The sequence below is a fragment of the Mus musculus genome, chromosome 19, assembly GCF_000001635.26.
Source record: "Mus musculus strain C57BL/6J chromosome 19, GRCm38.p6 C57BL/6J".
NCBI classification, from domain to species: Eukaryota; Metazoa; Chordata; class Mammalia; order Rodentia; family Muridae; genus Mus; species Mus musculus.
Genome location: NC_000085.6, coordinates 26,720,395 through 26,737,141, shown reverse-complemented (window position 1 = coordinate 26,737,141; position 16,747 = coordinate 26,720,395). Strand labels below are relative to the sequence as shown.

Here is a 16,747-nt window from a genome sequence, read left to right as displayed (position 1 = left end):
GTTTCACCTTTGTGAATGCCATGCATCTCATAACCAGGATGTTCCTGACGTCTACCCAAAGGATCAGTTACAAAGCCCACAGTCACAACAGAGCACCCTTGTCAACTCGACATGGTCAAGATGAGGAACAAAGAAACATGTCTGGGTCCTAAGTCCCCAAGGGCTGAGTGTCATAGAACTGGATGTGGCCCAGGACAAGACTGAATCACCCCTCTGTGGTCACCAAAGGCAGTGCTGAAGAATCACAGGGCAGGATGGAGGGGCTCTGTCTACTCCTAGTCCCACTTTATGACCCCAGTGTGTAGACAGGGAAACTGAGTTAGCAGGCGGAGAAGAGATTTCCAGCTGTCTGACCCACATTCTCTTATTATGCCGTCAGGAGCAGCGGCAGAGTAGAGGAAGTCTCCACAAGGCTCAATTAAAAATAATAATAATAATAAAAGTTGTTGTGAAAAGATCCTACAAGGTTCAAGTGCAAGATAATCTTTAAAAAAAAAATCCAAAACCAGTATGACATGTTAAGAATGTGATTTTCTGTGATAGGGCTCTGAGCACAGTGAGTGAACTTCAATATTATATTTGAGCAGGAGTGTGCGGACAAGAATCAAGCAAGCTTTGCCTAGAGCAAAATGTCATGGTCTGGACCACAGATTTCCTTCATCCTGACAATTCTTCCCTTAATGAGGAGGGGGGAGGAAGCCATATATACACCGAGCATCATGGTGTCACACTCAAAATCTGCACGTTCATTCATGACACTTGAACAGAATGAAAAGAGGGACATCTGGTTCGTTCAGTCCCTTGCGTCTTCCATTTTAAGGCAGTTGAGGTTTAATCCAGCCCTTGCTGGGAAGGACATGGAAGCTGAACCTGGCAGGGTTTCTGAGACAGAGCTGGGTGGAAGCAATAGTTGAACTTTCTATGCATTTTATTTATTTATTATTATTATTATTATTTTTGAGACAGGGTTTTTGTAGCCCTGGCTGTCCTGGAACTCACTTTGTAGACCAGGCTGGCCTCGAACTCAGAAATCCACCTGCCTCTGCCTCCCGAGTGCTGGGATTACAGGTGTGCGCCACCACCGCCTGGCACCAGTCCTCATCCACACTTCCTGGAAGGATACTGGAGCCTTCACATCTGCGAAAAGTGCAGGGGCACTTGCGTGTCAAAGGATTCTTTCGGGGAGCAAATCTTTACAAGGGCATGGATCGCTGGGACATTCCTGGAGAGATGCCGGCAATGCCCATCCTGATGTGCATGAGCACAAAGAAAGCACAGCATTCCACCGGCTTTGTGGAAAGGATGAGGGGCTGCGGTCAAAGCTCCTCTCCTAGGTCTCCCTGCTGCCTGTAACCACATCCACTGATTCACGCGCTTGCTGAGTCTTCGCTAGGATGGTGGTGCTACTCCAGTCCCTGAGATACACTAGTAGAGACCCTGGCTGTCCCCGGAGCTCAGGACTGATGGGGGAGGACAATAAGGTATCCTTTTGGCAGTGGCAGGGCCATTGAACACAGTGTACCTCAAGTGACAGTAACAAGCACCATTCAACAAGGGTGACCAGGAAGGGTCTCTAGGGAGCTCCTCTGGACAAGGAGAAGTAGAGATCTGGGACAGGGGATGTGAAGAACCAGAGGATAGTCCTATGGGCCAGTCAAGAACAAGGGAGCAGAAGGCCACGGCCTTACAGATCAGGTACAAGTGTTTGGGGGTTCCACTTCCCAATAGTGGAGTGTTTGTGTGTTTGTGTGTGTGTGTGGGGGGAGGGATTGTAGGCAGCGTGATCAGAGTATACATTCCTTCTGAAAGGTTCCTTCTGTATCCTCTGGGCAATTAGAACAGAGAGAGAGAGTCACCCTCTACAGTGTCAGGAATCTGAACATGTCATATGCTCCAGTCCTCATTACTCTGCACTCGAGCTCCTGTTTGTCAGTGAATGTGGAGGCTGTGTTTCTCCTTCCCTCAAGGCCAAACGGGGCTGACAGGTAACACACACGCCCAGCTGTTGCTGTCTGTTGGGAAGGATGGAGTCTCCTGACAGCAGCAGGAAGACAAACGAGGCCCGTAGAGGCAGCAGCCTTTTTCCCTCCCCTACCAGTCCAAAGGCAGCCACACATATATCACCCCCAGAGGGCTGACGCCAACATGGTGGCATTATGCAGAATGCATGTTGCTGAACACCTGCTCCTTTCCCGAACAGCTAGAGACCTTACAGCGTGTTGGAGTATGTCACTGTGTGTCCTCATCTCTGCTAATTCTCACTTCTTGTGTGCTTGGAGACCCACTCTTTACCAGCCCTTGCAAGTGGCTAACTGTGCAATATCATCGCTAAGAGCGCCTCTCGAGTCTGCCTCTTAATTGCATTAATAAATGTGGCCAGCTGTGACTGTGCAGAGTAACAGCACTCTTCCCGTACCCAAATGTGTCTACAAAAACGTCATCAGTCGTCCGTACAGGATCACTGAGTCGAATCTGCTTTCTTACAGTTCCTGTTCCTGTACTCAGAGGATGGGATCATTAAAAACCACAGTCAACTGTAAAGCAAGCACACCTTTCTGTGACTTTGGAGGTTTCCTCTGGACAGTGGATATGAAAGGTTCCTCAAATCAAAGCTGAAAATGACCCACATCTTAGTTTGGACTGCAATGCAAAGTACCAGGGTTAGGGATGGGGCAGCCGAGGGGAGACAGTGGCGGGGTCTGGGTGAGGACACCTCACTAATGTGATGGCATGCCAACTTGACAACTCTAAGGGATGCTCACATGGCTGAGAATACACTATTCAAAAATGTTTGTGTATTTCTGAAATAAGATAACCTTTTTAATCAGTAAAGCCAGCAACGTGACTTTTGGTCCAATCCCCTGGGGGCCAGGGAAGAAAAAGAGGCAGGAAGCAAGAGGGATTCTCCTTTTCTGGCCATTTAATTTGTGGATGCTGGCTACTGGGTACCAGACTCCTGATTCTTAGGCCTCTGGGGTCCAAGACTTTTGTCAACATGTTCCCACCCTGATGCTTGGGGTGTCAGGTTTGGACTAAAGCCACATCCCTGGCTTCCCTGTGTCCTGGCCGACAGCCAGCACCTCCCAGGAGTCTCAGGTCCCAGAATGACAAGCCCGTGCCTATAATCAGCGGCTTTCCCAGTCCTGGCCCTGCTTGCCTTTGGAGACCCCAAGCAAGGGCTCACAAACAGTACATGTGTATTTTGCATGGTTCTGTGGGCTAGAAGTCCCAGAACTGGCTGGAATACAGGCAGGTTCTGGTTCTTCTGCCCTTTTCTGCCAACACTGCTTGCCCTCCTCACACTGGAGAAAAGCCTTTCAAAGACCACATGGGTAGCAGCAGGCCTGGGCTCGCACTCCATGGCTGCCAGCCCTTACATTCTTTCTGTAAGCACGGGCTAAAGTGAAAACTGAAGTCAAGATCATCATTGGCTGAGTGAGGGTAAGCTGGCAAGCTGCTCAGTGAGAACTAGCCAGAGCTAGTTAACTGTTGGGTGAACTTCGGTTGGCTTGAGTGGAAGATGCCCGTGGCCAGAAGCTGTGACATTGTCAGTAAGTAGGCATGCCCTCCTGGTTAAGCTCCCCACCCTAAGCTTTCTCCCCGTTAACCCAAACCTTCTCTTCAGGACACACAACAGAACTATTTTCTTCTCCTACTTCCCATTTGGGATTTCTCAGAAACTGTTGAGTCTTTTTTTTTCTTAAAAGTCTATTCTCCCATTTTAGGATCCTGGTTCTTGTGTGAGATACATTCAAACACAGACTCCCTCCTTGTGGAACATTTTATAAAATAAAATTAAATTAAATTACAAAACAAAACAAAGAAAGCTCCTAGAAGTTCAAAGGCTACCAGGTCATGAGGCGGAGTTGACCCCCTGCTGACCCCAAGGCTTGGGCTCTCTGCCACTAAGCCTTAGCTTGCAGAGAAAGTGGCCTTATGTAGTGGCTTTCTCATTCCACCCAGAGAAAATGGAGTCACCGTGCCCTGATTGATTCTCCCCAAACAGTGCATGCCCCAACCCTTACCAACAATAAAGACTATTTATTGGGTTGTTTGTTTTTTTTTGTTTTGTTTTGTTTTGTTTTGTTTTGTGAGACAGAGTCTTTCTATATTGCCTTGACTGGCTTGGAACCTGCTAGATAGACCAGGCTGGCACCGAACTTGGCCATCTGCCTGACTCTAACATTCATCTTCTGTCAACTTGCCTTATTGCTTTTTAAAAAAAATATATATATATCTAAATAAATACACAGGATTAAACACCAAATCTTGATTTGGAAAAAAAAAAAAAAAAGACATCTCCAAACTTTTTTTCTTTCCCCATAGAAACAAATTAATTCCCCCCTCCCCCCAACTTCTTCTCAAGAGAATATGAACGTGCTGCTTCTTTGTATGTGTAAGGCCAGGGCAATTCTCCACAGTTCTTTTTGATGACTGAGTTTGATTTGAGAGCTAAATCCTGATTTCTTTCTTTCTTTCTTTCTTGTTTTTTTTTTTTTCGAGACAGGGTTTCTCTATGTAGCCCTGGCTGTCCTGGAACTCACTTTGTAGACCAGGCTGGCCTCGAACTCAGAAATCCGCCTGCCTCTGCCTCCCGAGTGCTGGGATTAAAGGCGTGCACCACTATGCCCAGCTTAAATCCTGATTTCTAACAATAAAATTCAAGACCAGAAATTCTAGCCATTAAGAGGTTTTTTTTTTTGTTGTTTTGTTTTTTTGTTTTTTTTTTTGTTTTTTTGTTTGTTTGTTTGTTTGTTTAAAAAAAAAGAAAGAAAGAAGAGAAAAGAAGAAAGAAGAAAAGCAATCATTTGCCCCAAGTCTGTCCGGCCTCTCAACCTTTACTGTTTATTTCTGCCAGCCCTCTGAGGACTATTCCTTCTGTTAAATTTACCCTGCTGAATTCTAACAAAAGGGGAACATACTGGGGTTAAATGGCTGTTATAGATATCTGGCCAGTGCATATAAAATAAAAGCTGTTGGAAGTTATTAAAATTCCTTTACTTCTGTCAAATATTCCCTCCCCCCAACCCCCCCACCCCCGCCCAGTAATTCACAGCTCTTAACGCCATTAATTAGTTCAGTCCTTCCACCCAAAGATGGAATGTGGTGAAACCTACATCTATTTTCTAGGGCCTTAGCTCTCCCTTGTGTATAAAAACGGAAATGCAGCTTGCTAGAAAATTCTGCCCCGGTAAATCAGATGACCTCATTTTAAAACCCAAATGCCATTAAAAAAAGTAAAAGGTCAATTGTTTTAAGTCTTGTAGTCTTTAAACAAAATTAAGGAGATTATTTAAGGTAACAAACAGAACATAAAATATAAAAATATAAAAAGTTCTAGGCATGTTATGCTGTAGATGAAGTCGCCAAGAAATCCTACCAGAATGAAATAAATTATTTTTAGAGAAAATTACATTTCCCAGAATCACAGATGTTCTCAGCCAAAACAGAGCTAAGAGATCCCAGCCTGTCTCTGATCTGGGGTGGATCAGACTTCGTCCAACCCAAACAGAGATGTTACCATGTTTCAAACCCTCCCAAAGGGTCTACAGCCTACCTCTTCATACACGTGAGATATTATTGTTTCTAATGTATTTCAGCAGAATTCCAAATATGCTATTTGAAACTCCAACCTCTTGGGTTTTTCTTGGGTATATGTATGTGTGTGTGTGTGTGTGTGTGTGTGTGTGTGTGTTTCTGGTACTTTATGAACACAATCTTCAGGGAGCTGTCTGCCTTCTATACTCTAGAGTTTGGCACCTTGGCTGCCTGCACTGAGTGGCCAAGTACAGAGATCCATCCTGTCTGGATGTGCATGCTGGCATGACAACACCTTCAAAATGCCAAAGTAAATTCCACGGTTTACGGTTTACCAATCATCCCGCCCCGCTGTTATCAATCTGAAGTGTTTTGCACTTCCTTTCATTTAGATCAGGCTTTGTGAAAAGAAAACTCCCAATGTCCTCCTCATGGAAAGCAGATGTGATCATGGGGACCCCAAAGATCCTCTAGAAATGCATACTCACATCTGGTAGCAGATTTATGGGGAGAAAGGAAAAAATATGGATGTTCTGTCTTTGCTCCTGAGAGGCTCATTTTTGAAATCTTATGGCCTCTGACAATACCTGTCTTATCGACTCGCCTCATCTCCATCACATCATAAAGATATTGGGGTCCAACTAGACAGGGCATCATTCCAAAAAAGAAAAAGAAAAAGAAAGAGAAAGAGAAAAAGAAAAAAGAAAAAAAAAAGAAAAAGCATTTTCCTTCAACGCCAGGAGCCTCTGTAGTCACCTTTAATCACACAGTGTTCAAAGAGCACACAGCGGACATGTGAGGTCCTATGGAAGCTCATGATAGTAAACAAGTTAAGTGGGACTTTTCAAAACCACGTTTTCAAGACATCAGATCCGCCACGTGACAAAGGCCTGCTCTCCAAAATCCGTTGTCTCCGCCCAGCTGTAATTACACATTAGACAGAGCACACAATCTACATCGTGTTCTAATTATCTCCAAGTGCTGGGGGGCAAAATCACTCCACTCTGCAATTAAACAAATTCCAGGTTATCGCTAAGCATTTTAAGGAAGAGAAGCATTCTGAAGTTGGCAGAGAGACCAAAGGAGCAGAGCAGAGCCCTCCAGAAAATCACCAGTCAGCTTAGCCTCTAGCTTTGCAGTAACCCCAGTTTGTCAAAGTCCCAGTCCTCAAGAACAACACCAGCATTGCGATGCTAGAAACATCTCAGGTAGAACACACATGACTGAAATCAAATGAAAAGCTCTGGCCCTACCCATGCTCTCTCATCACAACTCTGCCAATACTAGTAGACGGAATGCCTGCTCTCAAACACAAGCTACAGTATGCTTTTTAAAGGAAGTTAGCAAGACACCAATTATATCAGGAGCACAAACTGATGCATACAAGTTTAATGTTTAGCATGACACTGTTAACACCTTGGGTATAACCCCGCAGAAGCTACCAACTACTCACTGTAGAAGAATATTTTTAAGTCATGTTAACACGCTTTTCTGCACCTTCTAGATTGACTATCCCCGGTGCAAAAACAAGAACCGTTGTCTTAATAAAAAATGAGGATAAGGGAAGTTCACAGAGACAAAGAATGCCTTTGCTTTCTAAACCGGTATGAGTAGTATGAGCCCATCAGCAGACAGAATGTTAGCCAGGCTTCTTCAGGAGGCAGAAGCTGTTAGCCATTAGAGGAGGTGGGCATTTTCGAGAACTGTGAAACAGCCGAGTATGAGCCTCTGGTTTTTTAAAAGACATGCCTTCAAAGGGGGCATTATTTTCTTCTTCTTCTCTTCTTCTTCTTCTTCTTCTTCTTCTTCTTCTTCTTCTTCTTCTTCTTCTTCCTCTTCCTCTTCCTCTTCCTCCTCCTCCTCCTCCTCCTCTTCTTCTTCTCTTCTTCTTCTTCTTCTTCCTCTTCCTCTTCCTCCTCCTCTTCCTCCTCCTCCTCCTCCTCTTCTTCTTCTCTTCTTCTTCTTCTTCTTCTTCTTCTTCTTCTTCTTCCTCTTCCTCTTCCTCCTCCTCTTCTTCCTCCTCCTCCTCCTCTTCTTCTTCTCCTTCTTCTTCTTCTTCTTCTTCTTCTTCTTCTTCTTCTTCTTCTTCTTCTTCTCCTCCTCCTCCTCCTCCTCCTCCTCCTCCTCCTCCTCCTCCTTCTTCTCCCTCCTCCTCCTCCTCTTCCTTCTTCTTCTTCTTCTTTTTTTTTTTTTTTTTACTTCAGCTAAGACTGATATTGCCTGAATGTGAAATGTCATCTATGTGGGGACATGTCTTTGAACCCTTGGTTCCAAGCTGGTAGGGAATCTGGAAACGTTGAGACATAGAGACTTGAGGGCTGATGCAGCCTCCCAGAGCCTAGAGTTCCAAAGGCTATCCCTCCGTTCTGCTGAAGTTCTCTGCTTCCCGTTTGCCAAGTGATGTGACCAGCTGCAAGCTGGGGAAATTACAGCTGAGTTCATTCCAGCAGGCATCTTCTCCGCGGTGATAGCCTAAGGAGCTCCTGAACCACGAGCCTAAATAACCCTCTCTCCTCCCTCAAGTTGCTCCTGTTGGCTATTTAATTACAATATCAACAACAAAAAAAAGTTACTAATATAGATTCCTTGAGAATCTTAAAAGGAGACAGCTCTAATCATTGAATCGCTTATTTTGCGTGATCTGGGGGAAACTATGCTCACAGTAACACCGAGTCCTTCATTGGTAGGCGTCTTATTTTAACCATATGGTAATGAGCTGAGCATGCTCCAGAAAGTGCTCATCACCCGTCTTTTATTTGAACATGGTAAATGACCTCAAACCTAGCATGCTTAGAAATACCTGGGTCTCTATCTATGGTGATGTCTACCTGTATGCAGAGGTTTCCCCAATAAAAGCCACAGCTTCCTCCTCGTTCAGAAGATACGACTTTGAAAACTGAACACCTGTGGTCTCCTCACTGGAGCGGTACTAAACCCGTCCACCTTTGTCTCTTGGTTAGTTTATACTCATCAAGAAGCAAACTGGTTGTGTGCCATCACAGAGTGTCTTCAGTTCCAAAGGCCCAGAGACAGCCAGGGAGATGGGGTGGAGGTGGGGCTACTGAGAGTGTCATTGGAGAACAAGCATGGAGCACTCTTCCCAGGAAATTGCTCTGTGAAAGGAAGGCCAGGTGAAGAGGTTCCTTCCACGTAAGGAAAACGAACAGAGAGGTCAGGCCAGAAGATAGGGCTTCCTGATGCATCATAATTCTTGCCCGTGTACTCCTAGGTTCTTAGCATGGAGTGTCTACTCCCTTGGAGTTTCCCAGATGACAGGGCCATCTTTACCATACTAACGAAGTGACTTCTGCTGGGTAAGCTTTGGCTAGAGTTGGTCACAGAAGACCAACAATGTACTGAGAGTTTTGGTTTCTTTAAAAACCCAGCGTAATATACAAATATGGTTTTGTTTTAATCCCAGGTATGGAATATGAGGCTGCTTCAGTTTGTCCACAGCCGCTAACTATGATCGTCTCCTGCTCCAGGAGGGGCGTGATTTTTCGCCAGCTGCAGATAGTTTAGTTCTGGGGTCTCTGGAGAGGAAATAAATGCCAGAGCCCTGAGAGGGGTAGGGGTGGAGGAGGTGCTCAGAAAAGAAGGCAGCTGCTGCCCTTGCTGCTCCTGTGGTCTGACAATAAGAAAAAGTTGGAGATATCCTGACGACGATGATTGGACTGGTCCCAAGAGACACGATGTCCCGAATCAGCAGGAAGTAGTCTAAAGAGGTCTACGCCCCTTCCCCCTCTAACCTCCTTTCTCTCCTTCCTGGTGTTGGGGGTTGGAAGAGATCAAGGTAGAATAAGGGTTTGAAGGGAGGTAGAGGTATAAGAACCTAATAAAATATATAGGTTCTTATACTATATAAATATACTATATAAGTATAAAAATAAAATATAAAATCAAACACATATAGCACTAACAGAAGAGTGTGGCTAGACTGTTAGACGCTTGGCCTAGACGTTAGCTCTCTTCTCAGTGCTGGGGCAAACACCAGAAATAATTTAAAGGAAGGAAGGCTATTCCGACTCAAGGTGACACACATTTCAGATCATGGTCAGCTGGCTGCTCCTTCTGGGCCTGTAAGCTGGTGTGTCACAGGCCAGTTGCTTGCCTCATGGTAACCAGGAAGCAGAAGGTGAGACAGATGTTGAGGACAAGATACCCTTCGTACTCTCAATTGACCATCTTTCCCTGGTCAGGCCTTAAGGTACTGCCAGCTCCCAATAACGTCACTCTATGGACCCATCAATGCATTAATACACTGTTGAAGTAAAAGCTTTCATAATACAATGGTCTCTCGGTGGACTGCATCTACAAGCGAGGGACCAAGTCTTCATTCACAAGTGTTTGGAAGAACATACCATACTCAAACCATCATATATGGACTGATTTCCAGAGAGGTCAAAGTGCTTGAAGACTGAGTACAATCAATTGGCCAATGGTTTCCTCAATCATGTCCATTTAATGAAGCACTAATGAATACTCTGATCATTGAAGGTCAGTGGATTTCCTGTTAGGAGTACGTACTGATGTGGTAGGAGATTCAGACACCTTGAATCTACAAGCAAAAGTGAGGGGAATGCACCTCTCCTTTGATTCACATACATGGTCATGAAACTAGAGCTGCAGGGGTATTTTCCTGAGTTCTGTGAGCCATTCTAGTAAAGTATGAATCCAAAGAGCTCATGGAAACATCTTAGTCAGTCAGTCAGTCAGGAAGAGGCATGCGGGCCCTTGACCCTCCCCAAATGTGGCTGGTATCTGAAGTTACAGTCAATCTTATTAGGACTGCATCGCTGAGCTTGTCAGGTCTTTGGCAGCACCGAACTGCTATTGAGGCTGGAATGAAAAATTGTCCCTCCTGGGTCGAAACGTTAGGTAGGGGCTGGAGAGATGGCTCAAAGGCTAAGAGTGCTTGCTGTATAAAATCACAAGGACTAGAGTTTATATCCTAGACTGGTGTAATGATGTGGGCATCCCTATTATATAATTTTAGTTCCAAGGGCTCTGACCTCCTTTTCTAGCCTCCAAATATACATAAGGATACTCATCCACAGGCATGTGTGCATATACTTTCACACAGGCAAGGACACACATGAGTAGATGAAATAAGTCCTCAGAAAACAACAAAGCCCCCTCAAGGTGTGGGAGGTGGAGAGGCTCGGAGTTATGTTCACTAGGAAGCTGATGAGGCTTGCCCTTCAGGTCCCACAGAGCTTCTTCTAGGGCAAGTCTCTTGCTATGTCTTTCCCATGGTCATAAACTTCTAGAAAAATCTGTAAATGTCAGACATTCCACTCCAGACAGACTGTCTTTTTAAAAAAAGGAACACTCCTCCATTGTTGGTGGGATTGCAAGCTTGTACAACCACTCTGGAAATCAGTCTGGCAGTTCCTCAGAAAATTGGACATAGTACTACCGGAGGATCCCGCAATACCTCTCCTGGGCATATATCCAGAAGATGTCCCAACCGGTAAGAAGGACACATGCTCCACTATGTTCATAGCAGCCTTATTTATAATAGCCAGAAGCTGGAAAGAACCCAGATGCCCCTCAACAGAGGAATGGATACAGAAAATGTGGTACATTTACACAATGGAGTACTACTCAGCTATTAAAAAGAATGAATTTGGAGGAGCTAGAGAAAGTATCCAAGGAGCTAAAGAGATCTGCAACCCTATCGGTGGAACATTATGAACTAACCAGTACCCCAGAGCTCTTGACTCTAGCTGCATATGTATCAAAAGATGGCCTAGTCGGCCATCAATGGAAAGAGAGGCCCATTGGTCAGGCAAACTTTATATGCCCCAGTACAGGGTAACGCCAGGGCCAAAAAATGGGAATGGGTGGGTAGGGGAGTGGGGGGGGGTGTGGGGAACTTTTGGGATAGCATTGGAAATGTACTTGAGGAAAATACGTAATAAAAAAAAGAAAGAAAGAAAATGATTAAAAAAATAAAATAAAAAAAGAATGAATTTATGAAATTCCTAGGCAAATGGATGGACCTGGAGGGCATCATCCTGAGTGAGGTAACCCAATCACAAAGGAACTCACACAATATGTACTCACTGATAAGTGGATATTAGCCCAGAAACTTAGGATACCCAAGATATAAGATACAATTTGCTAAGCGCATGAAATTCAAGAAGAACAAAGACCAAAGTGTGGACACTTTGCCCCTTCTTAGAATTGGGAACAAAATACCCATGGAAGGAGTTACAGAGACAAAGTTTGGAGCTGTGAGGAAAGGATGGACCATCTAGAGACTGCCATATCCGGGGATCCATCCCATAATCAGCTTCCAAACGCTGACACCATTGCATACACTAGCAAGATTTTGCTGAAAGGACCCTGTTATAGCCCCAGTACAGGGGAATGCCAGGGCCAAAAAGTGGGAGTGGATGGGTAGGGGAATGGGGGGGTAGGGTATGGAGGACTTTTGGGATAGCATTGGAAATGTAAATGAGGAAAATACCTAATAAAAATATTAAAAAAAAAAAAGGTTCCTGGATCTGTCCAACCATCCGATCCTAGAAATTGCAGGTTTACCAACCCCTTGGTGGTAACTGGGCAAGGCTGAGAAAGGGGCTGGTTTTGATGACCATAGACTCCAACACAGTGTTAGGAAGCAACCGAGATGCGAAAAAGTTAAGAGTTCTTTTAGACTAAAAACCAAACCAAAACAACAAAACCCAGAGACTTAATGAACTATAAGAACACAGAGCTGCTTCTGGCTGGAGCTGGTGGCTAGGACCCCCTGATGTCAAAAGTAGCAGTCATCAAAGTCTCCAAGATCACAAAAGGGGACCAGGTGTGTATGCACACAGAGACTTCTGGAGATAACAGCTGCACATCAACCTTGTGCCAACTCTCATAGAGACTCATGGGGTGGGAAGAACCCAGTTGTACGCCCCCAAGGTCATGCTTAAACAATAGCTTCTATCTTTATCCAGACACAAACAATATGATGTCCCATTGGGTAAGGGGACATTAAACAGACCACTATCAAAAAACAAAGTTACTCCCAAACTGGGAAACCGCCGGCTACTGAAAGCATTTCTAAGTTTCAATGGAATAGGATTTTAAATCAACTTAAAAGACTTTACTTAAAAAAACAAAACAAAACAAAAAATACCCCACAAGGTATGTTTGAAATTACAATTCTCCTCATTTAAAACATTATGAATCAAGGGGGGAAATGCTTTTTAAAAAAAAAATTCTCCCAGCTAAACAGACTCTCTCCAGGAGTCTATGAGAAATTTTTAGCATATTCCAATTCTAGAAAAAAGCCTGTTTGTGGGAAACTGTACTTGTCAGGAAAGCAGCAGTGCCGTCATTTACATCTGTCCCGAGTGTCCTGAGGTGCTGGGTGAGAAATGCTAGGTGCTCATCCAACCTTGCTCTCCTGGACTCACAGCCTCTAGTGAGCTGGGATGGCCACACAGAGGAGGCCTGCCCAGCGGGGCGTAAGTAAAGCTACGTGAAACAGACCAGACAGGCTCCTGAACCCCTGCACCATGCTATCTCCCCTTCTTAGAGCTCACGTGGACAGAGACTGACCAAGCTGGCAGATGGTCACCCAGCCTGGCTACGTGAAGAATGCCATGAGGAACAAGGTGCCCTCACCCAGGAACCATCACGACAGAGGAACAACCCCGACTTACGGTTTTGGTTTTGGATAGGTTCACAGATGGGCGTGGCTAGGTGCTTCTGCTACAGCAGGGGCTAGGACTGTATCTACATTCTATCGTACAGTCTGTTTCACTGTGGCACCCAGTGGCCCATAAGAGCTGCACATGGAAGTCCGCGGTTTTGATAAGATCCAGCTCCAGATCCAGCTGACCAACCAGCCAGGAAATCAGACAAGGCCTGAGAATGCTGGGAACCGGGGACGGTGCTGTGATAGGGGGGCAAACAAGGAAACCCGAGAGCACACTGGGATGTGCAATCAGTGTTTATCTTCCCAGGCAACCAATGCACTGAGCCGTGAGCGATGAGGAAAAGTTCAAAAGAGGAGGGTTGAGATGTCCATGCCAGACTAAACCTGTGTTGTGAAGACAGAAAATGCATTGTTCTGTCTTTTCCAGGGTGTAGGATCAAGGCCAGGGATAGGGAAAGAGGATTCTGTCCAGAGGGAGGAAGAACCAACCTTCAAGGCTGACCTTGAACTTGTGGGGCTCAGAAGACAAAACGACAGTGTACTGCCTTCGAGGGCCAGCCAGCCTCTTGGCATGGACACTCTATAGAGTGTGTGCTGAACACGGGATGGCCGCAACCCCAGTCAGCCGCTTTCCAACTCTGCCTTCCAACTCTAGGATTCTATGCGTCTTCCAAGCCTTAGCCAAGCAGGCTTTATACGGCGCTGCCAGGAAAAAGAATTCATTTCAGCCCTGATGGAGCATATCTTACTCTGTAGTACTTGCCAGTCTCCCTCTCAAGACCACGTTGGCTGTGTACTCAAGATCCCAGTCACTGATGGTACAGAGCGTCTCTACACACCCAGCCCCCTAAGAGCCCCTCCAATTCCATGTTATTGCAGCAAATACTTAGTTGCCATATATTAAAGACTGCTCCTGGGTCAACAGCAATATAGGATTGCAACTCTCAAGGGTTGAGGTCAGGGGGTCAGGTGCCTTAACAGAACATGAAATGCAATTTTTTAAAAGAATGCCAATAAGGTACATTCCACGAAAGCTGTACTGAGACCGGCTTCTGCCCTCCTGGATGACTTGACACACCTTAGGCATAAAATCACACACAAGTTTCCATAGAGGACTTAGCTCTGTAAAACTAACTAGTTTTCTGTTTTGGAACATGCCTGCAGCAGATAAAATGGGAGCCTACTGCACACACTAAGAATGTTCTCCAAGCACTACTGGGAAGCTGGTAACTTCCACTTTTCTAGGATTATAGTCCGTTTCCACAATCACTTACTCTGTTTCTGTACATATGGGGTACCGTGAAGGATAGCGTAAATGATGATAAGCTAGCTTAACAGGTAGGTCTCTCAAGATTAATGTTGTCATTCTTCCTAGGAGTGACTCTCTATGATTATAAAACACAAGGTAAGTTTGGCTACAATCTTGACCAATAAACAAGGTTATTATGCCTATCGCATCTGGAGGTTATTCATATCAAAAAAATCAATTTTAAAGTTGCGGGCCTAGATTATACTTGTTTCATCTCTGGTAATAACATTTCAAGTGATTAATATATTGCTTAAATAAAGAGAAAGGAAATCCAATTTTTCCAAGCTCTGAAGTGAATATTGAGCAAAATCTCCTTATAGTATAGGATGAGTCTTAATTACACAACTACGACTGTAACAGTCAAACGGAGGTAATTCATAGAGCTGCATGCTGAGGCCGTCGGAACCCTTACCTGGGTCTGACAGGGAAACAACCACACACAAGTTACATTTCATATGCAATTGTTCAGCCATAAATTTGAGTGATGCTTTCTTGGATCTTCTTTGCGGAATCCCACAGACACCACCTTTTCAAAATTCAGGTCACAGCCCTGTCATTACACAAGGCCCCGAGAGAATCATCCCTCCAGTGGTACCAAGGCCGCCTGCCTTGGATATCCAATCTCAAAATCCTTCCCTGTTCCTCTCTCCTCACCTACCCGCTTCTGACCCAGGCCTTGAAATCCTTGGCTCACAAAGCTTGGGAATTATATTTCCTTTGAGAAAAATGGATGGTGCCCAATCCTGGCTTCTGTTTCGTTTGGTTTGTACCCAACTGCACATACTATTTCCAGCACTTGCTTTGCTGGCCCTGTCTGGAAAGCATGTCCCAGGCTGTTCTGCCTCTTAGGCACTAAGTCTGCTCAAAAGGACAGTTAAACCCCGCTGTCCATGACATTCCCACATATGACTGTTCAGAGCACACTGATATTTCTGGGGTCCCAAAGGAACTTTGTGCGATTTCAGTCTCCAGTCAAAATGAGAAATTACCACTTTCTGAAGAGGAAAAAAAAATCCCCACAAACTTTAGAATAACATTTTCTTTTCTCCCTACCTTCATTGACTCCAGTCCAGGTATCATCGGTATTTAAAACAGATAAATCACGCCGAACCGACGCTGACATGCAAACACACCAGTAGCCACTGACCGTATTTCTATCCAGCTGTGTGCCCCAAATAGTCACCCACACTTTTTGAGTTCCAATTTCTTTATCAAAACCAAATAGTACAAAGGACCTTTCAAATCCAAATGTGCTATAACCATGAAATCACACAGCTAGAAAACAACGCTGCCCCTGAACTCTCCGTGCAGGCCACGCAGAATTAAATCCATGATTAAAGACCATGAAATAAGGGTGAACAATTAAAACAATCTCTAAGGACCTCTCGTCCATTTTGAGAAAGTGAGGCATGGCCAGACAATTGACCATAAAGCATTAATGTGTCTCACAGCCCTAATAATCCTTACTTCTTACGGCCAATTCTCCTCTAACAAAAAAATCTGTCACTCTGTTTTCTTCCCCCCTGAAAACTGCCTGGAAACACAGAATGACTGTTGCACAAGGAAGCCACCTTCAATGTTCAGGAGCCCAGGCCCTGCCATCAGCAACTCTGCCACCGCAGAGAATTCCAGCCAAGTCACCGAAAACACTCCAGCCACCAGGTTAAGTTTAAAAAGCCACACCTACCCTGAGCCATTGCTTCTCGGTGAGGGCATCACTGTAGTCCACATCCCGGCGCTGGCGAGAGCCCCTCCCAAATATCTTCTCCTCCTCTTCTTCACAGGTGAGCCTTTCCACTTCGGCGTCATCCTTGATAATCCAGGAGGGCAGCTCATCTTCCTCCATCAAGCGGGGTTTGCGCTTCGGGTTCCGGGCATCCTCCCTCCGCCGGTCCATGTCCATGCGCTGGAAACAGGGACAACAGTGTCACCAAGGGAGGAGGATTCTGTATGGCAGAACTTATAATCCCCAGAAGTTGTCTTCTACTGCCAAAATATCCCTTTCAGTCTCCTACTCTAGTCAGCTTGTTCTAATTCATCCTTAAGCACCGGGTCTACATGAATGATTCTGCCTCTATACCCATCATTTGAATTTACCTTTGCAAAAAGGAAAAAAAAATACAAATACCTTCTTTAAGGGCTCTTCTTCTTAGCCCAAATGTGTGTGTAAAATTCAAAAGGAGACTGCATTTTAAAGATGTGAGCCCTGGGTCAGTAAGTGAATAGAGGTGCCTGCTGGC

The 16,747-nt window shown here is 45.0% G+C and overlaps 1 protein-coding gene across 8 annotated transcripts in view; it reads right to left on the bottom strand.

The window, feature by feature from the left end:
- Window positions 1-16,747, bottom strand: part of Smarca2 (SWI/SNF related, matrix associated, actin dependent regulator of chromatin, subfamily a, member 2) — a 173,249-nt gene that overhangs the window by 41,180 nt on the left and 115,322 nt on the right. For all 8 annotated transcript variants that reach the window (XR_386502.3, XM_006527282.4, NM_011416.2 and 5 more), the window contains one exon: window positions 16,195-16,413. Coding sequence is in view for 7 of the 8 variants with exons in the window: in XM_006527282.4 (XP_006527345.1) it covers window positions 16,195-16,413 (219 nt within the window). In the remaining variant the exon portion in view is untranslated. The remainder of the gene's footprint in view (window positions 1-16,194; window positions 16,414-16,747) is intronic.